The sequence below is a fragment of the Nymphalis io genome, chromosome 9, assembly GCF_905147045.1.
Source record: "Nymphalis io chromosome 9, ilAglIoxx1.1, whole genome shotgun sequence".
NCBI classification, from domain to species: domain Eukaryota; kingdom Metazoa; phylum Arthropoda; class Insecta; order Lepidoptera; family Nymphalidae; genus Nymphalis; species Nymphalis io.
In genome coordinates, this window is record NC_065896.1 from 6,383,710 (window position 1) to 6,403,219 (window position 19,510).

General features: G+C 30.0%; 2 protein-coding genes across 2 annotated transcripts; both read right to left on the reverse strand.

Annotated features, from left to right (window-relative positions):
• Positions 1-1,692: 1,692 nt before the first annotated feature.
• LOC126770914 (L-xylulose reductase-like) lies at positions 1,693-4,647 on the reverse strand. The gene is made up of 5 exons (XM_050490524.1): positions 4,282-4,647; positions 3,983-4,047; positions 2,888-3,140; positions 2,492-2,606; positions 1,693-1,941 (listed from the first exon to the last, which is right to left on the reverse strand). The coding sequence occupies exons 2-5, from the start codon at positions 4,032-4,034 to the stop codon at positions 1,735-1,737; spliced, it is 627 nt and encodes a 208-aa protein (XP_050346481.1). The 5' UTR covers positions 4,035-4,047; positions 4,282-4,647; the 3' UTR covers positions 1,693-1,734.
• A 418-nt stretch (positions 4,648-5,065) lies between these two features.
• Positions 5,066-18,961, reverse strand: LOC126770915 (uncharacterized). Its single transcript, XM_050490525.1, has 5 exons — positions 18,742-18,961; positions 7,498-7,771; positions 6,972-7,048; positions 6,156-6,315; positions 5,066-5,362 (listed from the first exon to the last, which is right to left on the reverse strand). Exons 2-5 carry the CDS (start codon positions 7,682-7,684, stop codon positions 5,262-5,264), a joined length of 525 nt encoding a protein of 174 aa, XP_050346482.1. The 5' UTR covers positions 7,685-7,771; positions 18,742-18,961; the 3' UTR covers positions 5,066-5,261.
• Positions 18,962-19,510: the final 549 nt, after the last annotated feature.

Consider the following 19,510-nt stretch of genomic DNA (forward strand, 5'->3'; position numbering starts at 1 on the left):
AGAGGTTAACATAGAAATATATGTGGCAACCATTGTTTAGTAATAATTTAATTGAGTGTTTTAGATTTTAACTTCAGAGGAGAATGCTAATCCAGTACCGTATAAAGATGCTGAAGTACTATTGATAACGGAAACAAAAACAAACAATGCAACTGTTTTTGGGTGTAGTTGAAAAGCAAAAAAATATTTTAATTAAAAAAAAAGTATAATAAATATTAAAAAGTAAAATATAATAAACTTATTTTGTTTTAATTAAATCCTGAAAATTGTTTATCTCCCAAAACTCCCTGTTTAACTTGTTTTAATTTTTCTCTAGGATATAGGATAAATCTGATCATTATTCTTATTGTATTCAATAACTCAATTTTTGAATGAATTTCATTTTGCACAATAGTGTTAGTTTTATTACTATAGTCTAAGCAATCTGTCCTACGTCCAAAATTGTGTATGATATATATATACCTAAAGTTGTCTAAAAAAATTGATACAGTAATTGTTGATAAGTGTATTGTATACAGTTGCTAAGACAAAAATTTACACCTCTTACAAAGGAATCGCGCTGTCGGGTGCTATCGGTGACATAAAATATTCATATCGTATCTTATTTGTTTGCTCTATGACATGTCACAGGTCAATATTTCGATTCTCTGATATCATAAAAAAATTATCTAGTATTTACACACTAACATAAAAACATAATAGGTTTGTAAATACTTTTTAAAATGACGTCCCTCATTTTAAAAAGCAGACGAGCGAGTGGCATGTAGTAGCGTGCCTCTACTAGTATTAGGATAGTTCATTTTTCGCCAAGAGGATCGCAATTACGATTCAACGGAGACATTCATTCACAATTCCATTCTTGCCACCATTCCACGTGGTCATGATATGTACCATAGCTATTATAAAGTTTTTTTGGATATACTTAAGACCTTGTTGCAAATAATTCTTACGTATATATATACCTACATATTAAGTGAAATTGAGTTATTCGGTTAGTAAAAATAAATAAAAGGAACTCATTAATTACTATGAAACAAGTGTTTTGCAGGTACATGGAATCTGTCAGAGCGTCACGGTAGCATGCGAAAGCGATCCCGTGGCGCTCCTCATTAAGATGGAAAGGGTACCTCTGGTTTTTTAGTAGGTATTCCGATGTTCGGGGTGCACTTGGCGTCTTGGACACCGGCGAGCCCCACATACCCCCCCACTGTTCCCGTGGGAGAAACGCGTAACGCGTTTTTCCAGCGTTAAAAAAAAAGGTTCATGGAACCTAGTAAGGTAATAGTATGCATGCCCCGCGATATGCAGAAAGCGTTTTTTTTATGTTTTTGTTTTTTTTGATCATTTATTGGCCAGCGTTTGACCGTTGACTTGCCTGACGTAAAGTATCGACTCGGTCTAGGATGTAGCATGCTTGCCTAGAAGACACCTGTTTACTCTGTATTTGAAGACACCAAGACACGAAGACAACCACTAAGCAACTCTTCTACGAGGAACTAATATAAATCGGATACCAAAACGTTTCAAATTTTATACAATCATTCGATCTCAGGCCTTGTCTTATTACTTCTTGCCCCTCTTCCGATCGAGAGCAATATGATAACTCATAGATATTCATGCAGCTCATATTTTAGGTAATTGAATCTGTTTTATAAATATTCAAATCAACTTACATATAAAATGAAAAAAATCTATATAATATTTTTTATTTTTAAGAATAATTCACTGATATAATTATGTTGCCAAGAATCCTCCATCGATGGGCAGTTCTGCTTTTTCTGAATCAGACCAGCTTCGCCTGCCCATAGCTGTCATAATAACTGTTGGGTTCACAGCGTTTACTCTTATACCATAAGGTCCAAGTTCCAGAGCCATTGCACGAGTCACTGCGTCTAGTGCTGCTTTCGTTCCACTGTATATTGTGAGGTCTTTAATAGCTGCCTATAAGTAGAGGGTTATGTAAGAGTTTGATTGTTACTTTTGATTATTCACATTATTATTATTATTATGTAAATGAGTTTGAATAAATTACTAACCAATTTTTGATGACGTTTATGTATAAACAAGAGAAATTTAGGTACGCTTTAATTTTTACGTTCCTACTAATTATACATACATATGTACCTACCTAGTATTTGCTACATATATTATGAAGCACGATATACACTGCTTAATATTATTTACGCAAATAATTATTTGTGGATTATGGATACTCAGTTGATGTAATTTATACTTTTGGGTAAGTACCACTCCCATCCATTTACCATTTACTATACCGTTAAAGAATAATACTTCAATTTGAAGGGTGAGTGAGCCAGTGTTATTGTGAGCACATAAGGGGTTTCAGAAATTGTTTATGCTTCTTACAGCATCAGTGTAAATTTACGAAGGTATCATAAGAATGTCCATATCTATTCCTTGGAGTTACTTGGTATTACCCAACTTGTTTCAAAATCGATCATTGGTTATATGTATAATTTAACAAAGTTACCTTTGACGCTTGCGAAGATACATTAACAATAGCACCAGCAGTTTTATTTTCTATCATATTTTTGCAAACAATCTGACTTATGTTAATGACAGATTTAACATTAATGTTAAAGAGCCTAAAAAAGAACTATTTAGAATACATATTTATTTTAAAGCACTAATATAAACGAGGAATGCCAGAAAATCTATGGGTAGAGGAGAAATATTAATATATTAAAGATAGAACATGCATAATATTTTTAATAAATATATCATATTTATGAAACTATATGAATATATATATATATATATCTATTTATGAAACTATATGAAATATATCATATTTATGAAACTATATGAATATATATATATATCTATCATTTGGAAACCCATTAATTTTATTATTTTGACTATATACCTGTCAAAGACATCTGGAGTACATTCCAGAAATGGCTCTAGTATTGCCGCACCAGCATTGTTAACTAATGCGTCAAAATTTCCCAGGTTATCGATTACTTCCCGGGTTTTTTCCCAGTCAGAAATATCTAAATCCACTATATCAATTGATGGGTATTCGTTTTGTAGACACTCCAAATGAGATCTTGTTCTTGAGATTGCAACAACTTTGGCTCCAGCTCTCCATAAGTCTATTGCTATCTGGCGCCCTATTCCTATAAAACACAATCGAAACAAATACAACATTGTTTACGCCTTTTGTCCAAAAGATAATTAGGTTGTAGGTGATTGATACTTACACTAAAATAACGTTTTTTACTAACAACTACAATTGTCTTAAATGTGAAATGGTTTTTCGACTAAGCGAGCCCTGAAAATAGACTCGGAAGTCCTATAATATCATACAACATGCCTATTTGTACTTTATTTGGCAACCTGCACAAACCTATGTTAATAAATAATAATACAAATATATACCATTTTGTATACGAACATAGATTAAGTAAAAAATATAATTATTGGAAATCCAGAAAATGTAATAAAATAAGTGATTACTTATAGTAAGTAAAAAGGTAAGTAACAACCTGTGAATGCCCCACTGCTGGCTAAGGCCTCTTCTCCTTTTTGAGGAGAAGGTTTGGACCTTATTTCACAATGCTGCTCCAATGTGGTTTGGTGGAATACACATGTGGCAAAATTACAGTAAACTAGACACATGTAGGTTTCATCACGATGTTTTTATCCACTATCGAGCACGAGATGAATTATAAACAAAAATTAAGCACAAGAAAATCCAGTGGTGCTTGACCGGTTTTGAACCCACTATCATCGGTTAAGATTCACGCGTTCTAACCATTACGGCATCTCGGCTTAATAAATAAATATATAGTTACCTAATACTTGTACATGCTTTTGTGCATGTGTATACGTGTGAGTAGGTTGATGTAAGCATGTGTGAATGTATAGTACTTATATAATATTTTATTATCCGATTTTTTTCAAACACATATAAATTAAATATTAGTAATTCGTTGTAAATTTAACAAGAAAATCTAACCTTGTCCAGCACCGGTAACGAGTACCCTTTTTCCTTTGAACGAAATTTCCATCTTAAGAATGTAGCTGAAAGAAAGTAGTATATAATATACTTCTAAATTGTTAAGTCATATTATATAGTTCTCATATTATATATATTGTTGTTTGTTATATTTTGTTTTTATGTCTGTACATAGTTTATCGTAATAAATAAAAATATTTATTTAAATTATTTTCGTATTTATAATGTACTTAAATAAGTAAAACAACACACGTTCCAACAACCGCGAGTTATAACGTTTAAATAAATGAACTACTTACCAAAATTAAATTTAAAATAAAATATGCAATATATTATCGTCACGTCGATACGACCAACTAAAATATACTGCTAAACAAGATGATAAGCTCTTATCATCTCGTTTAGCAGTAATATTATAAGATATTATATAAATGATGAAATGTAAATAATTAATGAAAGATAACGAAACTTCAGGTTTTATACGTGAAATATTTGAATAACTTACTTTTTTAGGTATCGGTTTTCTTCCAGTTACGATAATATATTTGCATGGATTTAAGTAAACTAAGATATTGCTGGCTATAAATTAATCAACCAGGTATCAAATGATTAATTTTCAATAAATAGCAAGACGACTTAAGTAAAGTATGTTTAATTAAAAAAAAATCAATTATTGTTTTATTAAAATAAGTTAAATATTTAATAATTTATAAAATATGGTAACTTAAACTAATATTACAAAAATAAACATTTCTATTGTATAATGTAGTAGTTACCAAGTCTGTTCTTTAATTATTGATTGAAGAATTTTATATTATAATTCACGAAAATTGTATACTATATACTGAACATAAAACATATGTTTCGTTTCATAAATTTGGAAGGTAATTAAAGTTTTTGGTTACGTAATTACAAAAACACTTACTAAGAATAAATTATCATCAAAGTTCAACATTCGTTGATATTATTTATATATATTTGTACTTCACACAATTGATTAATATAATTATAATTTTTAGTGACCTATTTGCTTATTACATAAAGCCTTAGTTACTTTTTATTATTAAGCAATTAATGTTATATAAAAAATCGTCGTCGATGTATGTGCACAAAATATCTTACAAACATTATATTGATATTTTTTTAACAATTATATAAGTGTCAAATGACTATAACATAATTTCTCTCAGACGAGATCTTGATATATGTATGTCACTGAAGACATATAAAGGCACTTTTTTATAACAGTTTATAATGTATAATTTATTTCGGTGGTTTTTTATCGTTTGTAGGGAGCTTTTCGGTACCGGCCCCGTTCTTCTTCGTCGCGAACATCTAGATAATGGCTGAATACAACTGCCCATAGATAGAGGTATATGCCTGAAACAATCATAATGAATTTATAAGTAATAGGATTAATAATTTCATAATAAAATATTCAAGAATTTACATTATAGTTTCTTTTTTAAATTCGTTTCATTAACTGATAGGCAATTAGAAGATGTAGTCTATATATCCCAGTCGTTACTTGAACATAATAAGATGAACCAAATTTAATTTTATGCCTATTATCTTTCAAGCCCACGCTCCATTAATTTAGTTCTGAGTGTGTTTCCTTGTAGGTATTTTCGGATATTGGTTTAGCATATCGGTATGTCTACTTTTTGTGTTTGTATTAACGAAATAAATGTAAAGGTAGATCAATGGTAATTTGTATTCATTCATGACATATTATCACAAAGTTTATTATCAATTAGTCTAAAAAAACTCAAATCTGTAGAATTAGTATTCGACGATTATCTGGCCGGATACACAAAATTTTATTGTAAATAATATAATGAATACATACTGTATTAAAGAGTAGGTATCTAATTATGAGTAATGGATTGATTAGCCATAGCCATAGCCATCTTAATTATCAACCCGTGGGTGTCGTAAGTAATAAAATTATTATCTTAACGGTGGCAGGACACGAACAGTCATGTAAGCAGTTATAAAAGTGCATAATCGTTTTCATTCAGTGTTAATAATGCGCTGAGGCCAAATAACTAAGAGAAAATGATTAATAAGACCTATTAATTACATAAATAATAATTAACACATCCTATAGCTCGAAATATATTAAATATAATATATAGTTATTAGAAATATTAAAAATTAATAAATATCTTACACAAATATATCAGTCCGCCAATTAGGATGCAAGTGGCTAAAATGACGTGATCTTGTTCATCGAGGTAGTAGGTAATTGAAGTATGAAGAACGCTTATGAGTAATCCAATCGCGAGTACTATACCCAGCACCACCCACGGTAGCATCAACCACGAGCGTCTCTGAAAATTTAAATTACGAATTATTAAATTATGTTTATTTTGAATGTAAAGTTATATTTTAAAATATTAAGTTCTTATTTAAAAGTCCCTTACCGTAAATGACGTCTGATAAGCATTAAAATAAAAGTTAATATTAAGCTCATAAAATAATTACGTGAATGAAATATGTGAGATTTTTTTTAAGAACTCGAGTAATGTACTTGTCACATATTCTACAGCTAAACAGTACTTAGTATTGTTGTGTTCCACATTGAAGGGTGAGTGAGTCAGTATAACTATAAAAATAAGGAAGCAAATATCTTATCGTTAGTTTCCAAGTTTGTTGGCGCATTGACGATGTAAGGGATAGTTAGTTTATATTTATTACAGTGCCAATGAATGTCTATGGGCGGTGGTTATCACGTACCATCAGGTGGCACATTTGCTAGGCCATCTACCTATTTTAAATAATAGTATACATAAATATAAATATATTAATAATAAATATATAAATGACTTTTTGCAAAGTATTACTAATTTAAGAAGAAAGCTTTACATCTAGTTTTAGGAGTATGGACAATTATAGCGCAAGAACTCAGAATTTAACCTTTCACATAGCAAATTAACCCTCATAACATTGAGATAATTCAGGTTATAATTTAAAAATAAGTAAATACCTTTAAAACTGCCACGATGAGCAGTGAGCATATTAAAATAGTGAAACACAAGTTGACGGTTAAAATTATCCTGGGAACTGAAAAAAAAGATCATTTAATTATATGTGTTATTAACATAAATACTTTATTTGAAATTACAAAATGTAGTGTTTTATATAAATAATGTTTTTGCATAAATTATATTTTATGATAAGAAATTGATAGCTGTTAAGAACTCGAGGTCTTGGGTTCAAATATTAGGTTTATTTGTCAAGCTATTTTCACAAGTCCAGACTGACTTCGCAGGCTGGCAGAGTTTACACTCGAGCCTCGAAACACCTTCGCACCTGCTTGGATGTCCAACATAATTGGCTAAGCCCGGTTGAAGATATTTTTGTTTAAACGACATCTTAATCACATCTTTGTTAATTACTTGCAATTTATTGCTATTGCATTATTGCAGAAATAATTTACAATTAAAGATGATTGCGATTTTTAATTTGTTTATGTGTATCGGTGTATGCTGTCATACAAATTAGCTACTTACTATCCATATCTGACAATTTTTTATCAAAGTCCTCCGCGAAGATAAATGTCCTGTAGGAAACATTATGCTTGTTTGCAACCCACACGGTGATAATAGTGGCGATGGAGAGAATAATCCCTAATACAGCGGTAATAATCGTCCCCGTCCGCGTGGAGGCACAACAGCAGCACTTCTGTAATCTTCTCATTTTGATCTCGGTTTTCGTTTACAATAAACTATAACAGCTGACAGTATTACATCGACTTCGTGAAAGCGTTTCACCGTTTCATGGTTTCTGGAAAAGAGAACATTACATTTTTAGGTCATTGTGATAAGTTTGAACAAAGTGTTTTATTTTTTACTTTAGTTATATTGAAGAGAATAATTGTAGTGTATTTTGCATTATTTGCTTGTATAATCAATTATACACTAAGTAACTAGCGGTACCGCGATCGCATTAACGTCGATATATTTTCCATATATCTCATTTACATATCTACGTCAATATTAAGTTCTAGAGTACCTGGAAATCAAATTTAATTACGATCAGGTGGAGAATTCTACTGATAAATCGTCACTTTATCGCAATCGAATCGTAGCGTAATCGTTGCCGTTTATCCGTTTTCCTATTGTTTAATTTAATTATAGCCTATTGGTATAAAAGTTTACAATTATGTTTGGTTCTGACATAACGATATATGTTAACATCATATCAGTTCGGTTCCGATCCAAATAGATGTAGAATAGTCAAAGTTTGATTGGAATTGAATCGTCTAAATTTTACTTTTGTTACTACACAATTACATATTGATTGAACATGTGACATATTTTTTCCCTATTAAACTTGTTTGAAAAAGTTGTCTATAAATAGATACGAAATAGACAAACACAAGTTATGACGTACTCCTTGTCTTATGTTAGTTGTTGTTAGTTGTGTGGTTATATATATATATATATATATATATATATATATATATATAATAAATATAGATATAATATATATAGATATATATATATATATAGAGATATAATATATATAATAAATATAGATATAATATAGAATATAGAGCTAAATATATATATATATATATATATATATATATATTTAGCTCTCAGCTAATATCTATTCTGAAAAGACACCCGTCAAACTCATTAGAGGTGCCGCGCGACAAAGTATCCACGTGGAAAGTTTTTTTTTATAAAAAGTTACTGTCAACGACTCCGATGAATGTGTTGACATATTAAATTTGCTAAAACGAAAATATATTTTAAGCTGTCTACTGTGCGTATAAAATATGGATTGTGTTATATAGATATTTATTTCCGTATATAACGCATTCGATTCAATGATAATTTTAGTTTCAGTTTTAAATATCCTGATTCGCCGTTAACCTAAATAAAATTTGGCAAAGACAAAATTGTATACGACCAACTCGACGTTAACAATCAATACATACATATATAATTATTAGTACATGAGCAGTATTTGTATATAAACTTATTTTGTGTATTTAGATATGGCTTTGCTTTTTTATAGGTGTATTTCCTGAAAAAACGCAATTTTTTAAATTTTTTCATTACAGCCGAGCGGAGCTCGTTCTAGGTAATTATTATTTAAATAATTAATAAGTAAATTAACAATGAAATTTAAACAGGAAACAAAAGAACGATATGACGTAAATAGTTAAACACGCTTTGATATAAGTATTGCATAATTATCGAATCCGTTGCTTAAGTTTTATAATTTAAATATTAATATTATTAATAGCTTCGATACACACCGCACCCGTATCGAATAGAGGTCAGACAGCGAGAGCGTATAATATTTTGTAACAAAAATGAACTCTATAATCGAATGGTAAATGCATCTAATTCCGGAACGAATACCATTATTCGGGATGACTATTGCGAAAATTTCTGTTGCCTGTGATTCAAGATAAGGCGTGTTAATATTATTTTCTTTTTCGTAACAATACAACGATTTGTTTTCTTAGTCTTCGAATTTAATTGGTTTAAGTTTTTATAAATCGTAGTTATGATACTAAAATAATATGTGTAGTATGTTATTATAGGGTTGTAAATAATATTAAACATATAGAGTAATGTAATATAAAAAGTTGCTTCACTATGTGACGTGTTCATCAAAAATAAATGTACTAAAAATAAATCATCTTTTCTTCATCATTCATTTTTTCTTGTAAGCATGATCGCCATACTCTTTTCACTGTTATATTCGTTCATATATTAAAATTTCAAAAATAAATAATAAGTATATGCATATTTGAGATGAACCGTTTTTTATTACTTTAAAACTGTAGACTTGCGTATTTATTTTAATGTAATTTAGTGAGATTTCCAGATGCATTCTACATTTAAACATAAAAATTGTTATTTTTTATTTTAACTAAGTATATATTTTTTTGAATACATTAAATATAGTTGAAAAAAATAAAATAGAAGTAAAGGATTCCTATTAAAATCTTTATTGTAGGTAGATACAATAATGTTTTCTCGCGTCATGACTATTAATGATTTATGTAATATATACAATAAGAATGTTTAATAAATGAACGTTGATATTAATCCTTATTTTACTTTAATAATTTGAAAATTTTATTGAAAAAACAATAGTGTAAACAATATACTCTCCTAGTTAATAATTCCTAGTTAAAAAAACGACTTTTGTAACAGGAAGGATATCAGATTTTCCAATAGGGTCGTCGCAAGAGGCACGATAACCCTCGCCTTTCTTGACATTGACCTGGCCTGACCTAGATTGCAGATAGCCTAGCCTTAATGTTACAGTAAATATCAACCACCAGATATATACACTGTACTGCTTTACGCCACGCCTAGCCTTTTACCAGCCATTAACTAATTTTGGACGTCTGGAATACATTTCACTATAACAAAGAGTTCTGTATGTATCATTGAACGAATATTTTATTTGTCTATAGGAAATGAAATACCAATATCATTATTTTTATAATTATACACATTTTAACTCGTCTCATTAGTAACATATCGGTAATTTATAGAGATATTCCAAATAGTTTTTGAAGTGGATAAGTATGAATAATCCGGTTTTTTTTTAAATTTAACTTCTCATATAATAAAATAGTTGTTACAGGTTAAATATAATACAACCATTATAGAACTGTGGTGATAAATATTGTAATGTTTCGTAGGAGTCTTATACCGTTTTATACTAATTTTATTTCAATTGGTACTAAAATTTAGATAAACTGGATCACATGTCAACGCGGAGCATGAAAATATACAAGCGGATTTCATAAACAAATCCGTAAGGCAGTACAAACCATAAAGTATGTTAACGCTCAGCTAATAAATCAGCGCGTGGTTCCATTTCGGGCGTGGTATGTATAATGTATATAGTTCTACAACATACATTCAGCCTTTGTTTGTCGGTTTATTGCGCAACACTTGATGACCATAATAGTCCCTGTGTTATTGCTACGTTTCTTATGTACTCCAATTAATGCCATTGTAGTCGACGCACTATAAATTATTAGTTATTATTTAATATATCTGAGGTAGATTTGTTGGAAGCAAGTTTCTTTCATTACAAAAATCATTTATATCGTTTAGTGTCAATTGATTACTACAGAGCTATAAAATATATGTTTTTTTGGTTATTGAAAGGTTATTGAAACCTATATGTTTTTTATTATTATTTTGAGAGACAAGTTTTTAATTAATCTGATGTTATTTCAATAACTTTTCTAGTTTAGATATAGCCATGTCCAATGCAATATCAGCAACGAAAACATAATAACTCCGACAACCGTGGCGATGAACACATTTGGTAGCTACATAGTATATAATCTGTTTATTAACTAACAAGAGATAAAGTAAACTTTAAATTGATTTAAATAGCTTAACTATTACATAAATTTGGCGTTTTAAATTTTATAGAAATGTGAACGATTGGTATTCATTATTTTGGATAAATCTTTTATATAAAATATTTGCTAAATAATAAAGCATTACACTAGATTTCATTGTCTGCATGGTAAAAAGTTCTATATTTTCAAAAAAAGCAATGACGATATTTATCAATTTCACATTATCAAGTCAACTTTCTCGGTCCTGTGTGTATCCAGACTTTTTCAGCTGTCGTTAAAAATCACCTAACTTTAAAATGTATAAATGCCTCGTTATGTAAGTATGTCTCAATTACAAACCCTGGTCAGAACAATAAATAGTTATTAGGTTTTGTGGGAGTTTCAGCTTAGGAAAAGTTTAGAAGTGTTACAATTCAGTATCTAGAAATGTCCTGCGCCTAATAACTGGTCGTGTACATCATCCAATCCATCTGATTATGACAGTTAGGGAATTGGTAGTTAACTTGTGTTTTAGCGCATACTAGCACACTGTTATAACATAGTCGTCGAGTTTGGCAGCCGTGGTCCGTATTCACTCGAAAGGAGATTATTAATGTAGCTTAAACAACAATTTTACAGTCTGCCTATCGATAGTTGACCTTAATAATAACATAGATTTATTACATTACTCTATACGTATAAAATATATACGATAATTATCTCTTAACGATATTTCATGAATAGGCATGACGTATACAGCACAGTGTACTATTTAATATACATTAATAGAAAATAGCGATGTATCTATACGTTTTTATTCCGATCACAGGCGAAAACATTTTTAAGCAGCGTTTTTGTAAATAAATGGGCAATTAAACTCTACACTTTTAAATAAATGCTTGTCAAACTTTCTAATAAGCTAGTTCTTAATACATGACACGTATTTCCGATGTCACAGAATTATTTATTTAAAAACTTTTACTGTTTTAAACACTACATAATATATGTCATTTGTTTATCTTACTATTAATATTTGTTACTCTTTATCATTGAATAAACTTTGTTTAAAACGTTATTAATAACATAATCGAATAGATCGTAAATTATATTCTGAAAATAAAAGATTGATAAGTTTGTAGCGTTTTTTACTTGGAACGAACCTACACAGCTTATAAGTAGACAGAAAACATCATATATTCCAAATATATAAATATGCCCTATATTTGTTATAATTACATTATTATTATTATTCAGTTTTGGTATACCTATTACATACAAAATTAAAGTATAAAAGATCGGATCGGCAGTTAGACTAATTTTCTTATCTTCTATTTTTATTTTCTTCGGATTATGCTGCAAATGGTTCACATTGCTACCATGTACATATCTAACGAGTTCATATATATAATACAAAAAAAAATTGGTTCAAGCAAACGTTGTCCGTCTTTACCAAAGAGATATATTTATACTCAGTAACATAACAAAAACTCTTATTCGATGTTGGCAAAATAAACTCGAGTACGATCGCCTAATCTTGGCTCGCCATTGAAGGTCAGAGCACTGTTCATGCCATTGCCATTATGAACATAGAATAAAAAGTTTACTTTCAAACTCATGTTTTACCAGCTTACTGATAGTTATTGCTACTATTTTTCAATAGGATATAAAAAGTTATACGTCACGATACCATTTATTATTGTGCCTGCTAAATCTAGGCAATACTGACATTTATGCAAACAACATCTATGAACCTCGTCGTCAATAATATCAATGTTTATAAAATATGAATATTGTAAATTTGATGGCGTCTTTTTAAAATATTTCTTATCAACGGATTGAATAAAACTTTATAAAAAAAACAAACTTCGATCACAAGTATAGATATATGTTTAAATTCAAAACTATGTCACCCAGTTTATATAGACTTAAGACGTTTATTAAGATCTTAAGTGGCTGTTCCCAGTGATTCAATCCTGTAATCGCATGCTTTAATTGTACGTGTCTCACAAGTATCAAATAACATAAGAATAAACTTTGTGTTAGTATGTGGTTTAAGTGTCAGAAATTGATCCACAATATCAGGACTTTTTAACGGTTAGCTTTATTTGTAATATATGGAAAAAATATATATAAACTAGTTTTTGTTAAACCCTTGCTCTGTCACTTTTATGTCAATTCCAAATAAAGACATTAAGTATCCTATGTATCTTGGATGCACGATGGTTGATCAGAAAACAATCTTTTATATTTTTAATAATGTCACTAAAACACATATTCAGGCAACTCAGTGACACATTGTTAAATCAAAGCAATAAGTTTTAATAGAAAAAAACATGAAATAAAATGATGTAAATATTTTTATGTCACAAAGCTGTAGAAATTTAATGAAAACTCACTATTTGTTGGGGAAGTCTATAGATTACACCTAACTTCACGATCCGATTCAAGTGCCTGTAAAAGCCTGAATAATATATTTTGATTTTGTAAATAGCAAAGCAAATTAAATAAGTTTTATAATTACGTCACTTTTCTGTTGTATACTGTAATTGTTTTATGTCAAGGTTACGTGAAGAGTAGTAAACATTATTCATTAGCATTGACCTTGTTTGTTATTTGCAGTTTCTCTACAAATATTGTAATTACGTGTGAAATATGTGTAGTATGTATTAAGCAGAGTGTAGAGCCGCCATAAAATAACTTTTTAAAGCAATTTGCGACTTATCTTTAAAAAAGAAATACAATTTAATAGTAAGTAATGTACTATTTATTTAATTTGACGAGCCGGTTGTTGTAGTTAGTAGATAGGCCTTTCACGCCGAAGGTTGTGGGTTCAATTCCCACCCAGGACAGACATTTGTGTGCATGAACATGACTGTTTGTCCTGAGTCTGGGTGTAATTATCTATATAAGTATGTATTTACAAAAGAAACATAGTATATGTAGTATATCAGTTGTCTGGTTTCCATAGTACAAGCTCTGCCCAGTTTGGGATCATATGGCCGTGTCTGAATAATGTCCCATGATATTATTATTATTATTGTTATAAGTCTCTGTGAGTTCTTATAAAGTCTGATTTATTGGTCTTTTTTAATATTCTGACAAAGGGGGAAAACCTTTTGTATCATAAGCAAAATGTCCCTGTGTAAGTTCCCAGTAAAAGTGACATAAGTTGCCGACATCGCATGTCGGTTATTTTATTTTAGTAATACAACCACGAGAAGGCCGGCGCAACCGCAAGTGATGTGACGTCATCGTTCTGTTCGGCCAAATGCTCGTGTGTTCGTGTGTGTAATGCCAAAGGCGTGACATTCATTCATTAATATCTCGACTATTATGTATAATGTAAACATTGCATTTACAAAATTCATGAGTGCATTGCTAAGTTATTTTGTATAAGATTCGGAAAAAAGGCCGGTATTCTGTTCGTCTCTCACCGTGTAATTTGGCATTTGGCATAAAATGATAACTTAAATTGCAATAAAAATGATTCAATACTATACAAATTCTTATGTTTACACTTACATAAGAATTTGATATTGAAAAAAAAATTCAATAATTTCTAATTGAAATACTTTTAAGCCTGTAGCTTAACTAGTGGTTGAAAATCGTTATGTATTATAAAATTCGTAATATATGCATACCTATATAGATTTTGTTTAATGAACATGCTTCCTGACACGTCACCTTTGCACAGATAACGTAATGACATTGAGCGTTCCGCAGTTCGTGTTACGTTATGTCTTATTTATGTTCGCAAAAACCATGTATGGTCGTGGACCTCGGAGACTTAACATTGAGGAGCGAACAAGGTCGACGACTAGTTACGTTCGATTACGCCTGAAGCCCTCTTTCCGCCCGGTAGTTATAATCGCCACATTAATTGAGGAGGTCCGTTTCGATTAATATCAATTTTTCAATTGTGGAAGTAAACTTTTCCCGTCTAATGGTGATGTAACAACGCAACAAAATACCCGCTAAGTGTTTGTTAAATGTACCAACCTAAAATATTTTTATTTAATTAATAACTCTTATGTGTTTTGTTAATTTATATCATATAAACTTAAATAACAAAAAGATTCTCGTTGTTATTTTATGTACATAGTCGTAAAGTTTTTTTTGAACATTGACGTGTATCTCAAATATATGTTCTTAACCTTTCCTGTTATTTTTTACCATTTTAAAATAGATGAAGGTAAAATAGTATTACAAATTAAAACATATTGATTAAACATTTTATAGCTTTAGCAGAACTATTAAGTAATCAAAAGTGACATCATCTCGAACAGTAATATTGTTGTGATGTGTAATCCAATATGCAAAAGAAATGAGTCATAATATGAGGGAAATTTAAAGCCATTCGAAATAAATTTGAAGGGCACAACGAACCCGCTCCATGCGTATAAAATATAAAAAAATATAAAGAGTTAAGTCTAGTTTAAATCATTTAAACTTGATATTTTACATTAATCATAGCTAATTTACCTGTATCCGTAATCATTTTATTCCACATTATAGTGACTAATATTTCTTAAAATGCCTTTGTTTAAAGGAAAGACGGACGTCACCTACTATTGATAATAATAACGATGATATAGTTAATGATCAATAAATAATGATAATAAAATAAATATTCAACCTCCTTTCAATGTATATAAGTTTTATAACTCGGTAAATAAATTAATATTTAAGCTCTGGTAAAATGTTTGGGTATTACGTCACGTCGATTTTATTCAAGTCAGAATATATCTCTGACTTGTATGCAATAAACCGATACATGTTCAACACGACTTTTTGCGCTATTAAACAAAATTATCAAGTATCCAAATATCTTTGAATTTGTATTCCTTAAAAAATAGTATCTAGAATAGACGAAACACTTCTGTCGTCATTAATCTCTATACTACTGATTAACAAATTAATAAAAATTAGGGAGTTTAATGACCGATAAATTAGTACTTTCATTCTTTTTCTCTTATCACAACAATGAGTCTTTCATTCGTTTCTGAGATACTCTAATTCATCTAACGAATACGCCAATTAGAAAACAAACTGCGATAAAAACGAGGTAGCATTTCGTAACTGGTCTAAATTTTTACTGTTTCCATTCCAGAGTAATAGTGATAAAAGGTTTAATTACAGTTCCATATATATCCGAATAGATATAAATTCTATTATATTTTTTGATTACGTAACTACTTTTAATAAAAATATAAAATTATAGTAATAAATATATCTTTATATTTATATTTTATCTTGTGTTCGGCGGCGAAGGAAAATCATCGTGAGGAAACCTGCATGAACCGAATCAAATTGTGCCACATGTGTGTAATAAGTTCCAAACCTTCCCATAAAGTGGTGTGGAGATAAAAGGGTCCGAGAATATTAGCACTTAAATGTTTTTAAGTTTGTAGTTTATAGTAGGTTACCAATTTAAACACGGCTAATTTTAGAAAAGAAATAGTAGTAGCTTTTCTTACACTGAATTTAAAACTGTTTACTATTTATAATAAATATATTATTTTTAGGTTCATAAATAATGCAATTTATGGATTATTCATGAAACTAAAGAATATTCTTAGATAAGTTATATCTTACGAGGGTGTACAATGAATAACCACGTCACACAAAAGGCGTCGTGATAGGTTATAAAAGTAGAGAATTAGAAAGCTTGGGAAATCGTGGATAAACAGTCAGGTGTAACTGATGTTTGCACAGCCTTATCTGGACACACCGTTTAAGGAGACATGGGAAGACGTGTTCTCACGTATCTACGACAAGGAATCCGAAGTGCATATAATACCGTTGTAAGCCAACCCTCGACACGATTGCACAAAATAGAGCAACTTTGCGGTTTCAGAAATGTTTCTTACGTCAAATGTATCCACATATATTATGTGTCTAGTGGTTTTTAATGTTGATTGTGGTTGCTATATTATCAATAACACTTCTTTTAAGTTATAGTAATGTAAAATTAATCTTATAAAGAATTAAAAAAAAACTAAAGTTCGTTGAACTCTCTACACGACAGAAATGAAATATTGCACCAGAAAATTTGATCTTGAAATTTTACTCATATGTCAAATACCTTTATTAAAAAAAACACAACGAGCAGATGCTGGAATAAGAAGGAATTGTATTACATTTAAGAACAACATTGGTTTTATTACACGGTGTACATATTTCGGTGTATTCGATAATAAGGTAAGTTTGTAATTCTTAATTTAAACCGATATATGTAACTAGTAAGTTATTTATTAACAGTTTACGGTTAAGGCGTGGGCTGTCGATCTCCCACATCGACGCTTCCACGACCCACAACCAAATATTTTCGACATATAGCACGGATGTTGGTCACGTATCGGTATCATCTTAATAATCGTTCGATAAAAGATTATAATCTGAGTTTCTGGCTGTGTCTTTTGACTTTCTAGTTGAAGTTTTTTTAGTTGTGTTTTTGTTTTTTATTTGTAAACAAACAATGATTATTCGTACCTTATGTGGGTTTAATACTTTTACAAGAAGTTTTTAATGATTCTCTATGGATTTGTGTTGTATTTTTCGTGGGTATTTTACGATTTTACCATTATACTTATCTATATAGGTAATACAACTACAATCCAAACATATATAATAAATTATTCTTAGAAACTTAAAATTCTTTTTAGACACTAAATAGTAGCTGAATTTTTTATGCATCTGTAAATGTAGGTGACATTTTAAGAACGGTACTTTATACATATACTTTTATTTTTAATACAACAAATTTACGAAAAATAAAATACACAATACATGTATGCAATTTATTACAATTGTTACGTTCAAACGGAGGCTGATAATATACTTATTTGCTTTATTATTGAGAAGTCTGAATATAAAAATATTATGTTACGTATTCATATTCCTAAGAATCAGATGACGTCGTTTTATTAGAGAAACGGGTCATTAATTCCACAGTCAAGTTTTACACAATTCTCAGTAATATGCTAATTTCAATAAATAACACAAAATTATAATAAAAAGAATTCATTCGAATGCAATATTTTTATAAAAAAATAATGCATAATTTATGATTTTTTTAGAAATATGTGCGCTGGATTATCTTCAATGAAAAACGTTTGTTCCTATTTCCGAATGTATAGTTAATACGTGAGTTAAAATAATACCGAGTTGGTTAAATTCGATTAAATTGATAGCTAATATATTCACAATAAAAAAAAGCAGAACGATAAAAGGTATTAGCGCTGCGTATTTACAGAAAACCGAAATAACTCAACGACTCACAAGTCTCAAGGTAAGGACGTAACCTACATTACATATTCTAAAACAAAATCAAGGTCTACGTAGCGGACACATTTTCTTAATCGGCATAACAATTAATGCTCCCGAGATATTGTGATTAAGATCGCATATTAATATTTACCTCAGCGTCTAAACCAATTCGATGCACACAACACTGTTTTACTAGAGTCACAAAATGTTTTCCTTTTACGTAAAACGTAAATAAGGCACTGGATTAAAAGCACGTATGTCGGGAAGCCGGGAACGAAAGCGCGCGGTAGTCTCGCAAGTCGGAGATCATCTGACCGTAAGCGACTGACGAGTTTAGCGCGATACTGACGCATGATGATGACGACTGCACTGTCGCAGCTTTATGTGGTTAGTAAATAGCTGATAGAACGGTATATGGATAATAAAATGTGACTATTCATCAGGGCAATGTAAATGAATTACAGTTATTGATAACAAACCTTTTTGGAGCCGATGTTTGGCGATAGAATAACGTCTTCCTTACTTATGGGATTGCACTACACCGTATTCTGTTAAATCACAAGTTTATATATCGGAATACCCGTATATAAAGTCCAAATCAAATCAAAATATAATTTATTCAAGGACGCTTTTATGTATTATGAATCGTCAATTTTGTAAAGTAAAAGTAAAATATTTAAAAAATAAAGTTAGCAACGGTTTGGAATGTAGATTCTAAAGAGAATGACAGGCAGCAGCTCATTAGTCAAGACTGGGTAAAATATGTACACATGCTTTAAGAAAAATACAAATTACAAACTTTATTGCACGTATATAAAATGCGAAACAATTAATGTTTCCGAGGTCTGTATTATCCTGTCTATTTGTTTTAGTTAATCTTTGCCAAAAGTAATTAGTTGATCTGAGTAATACGCACCAGT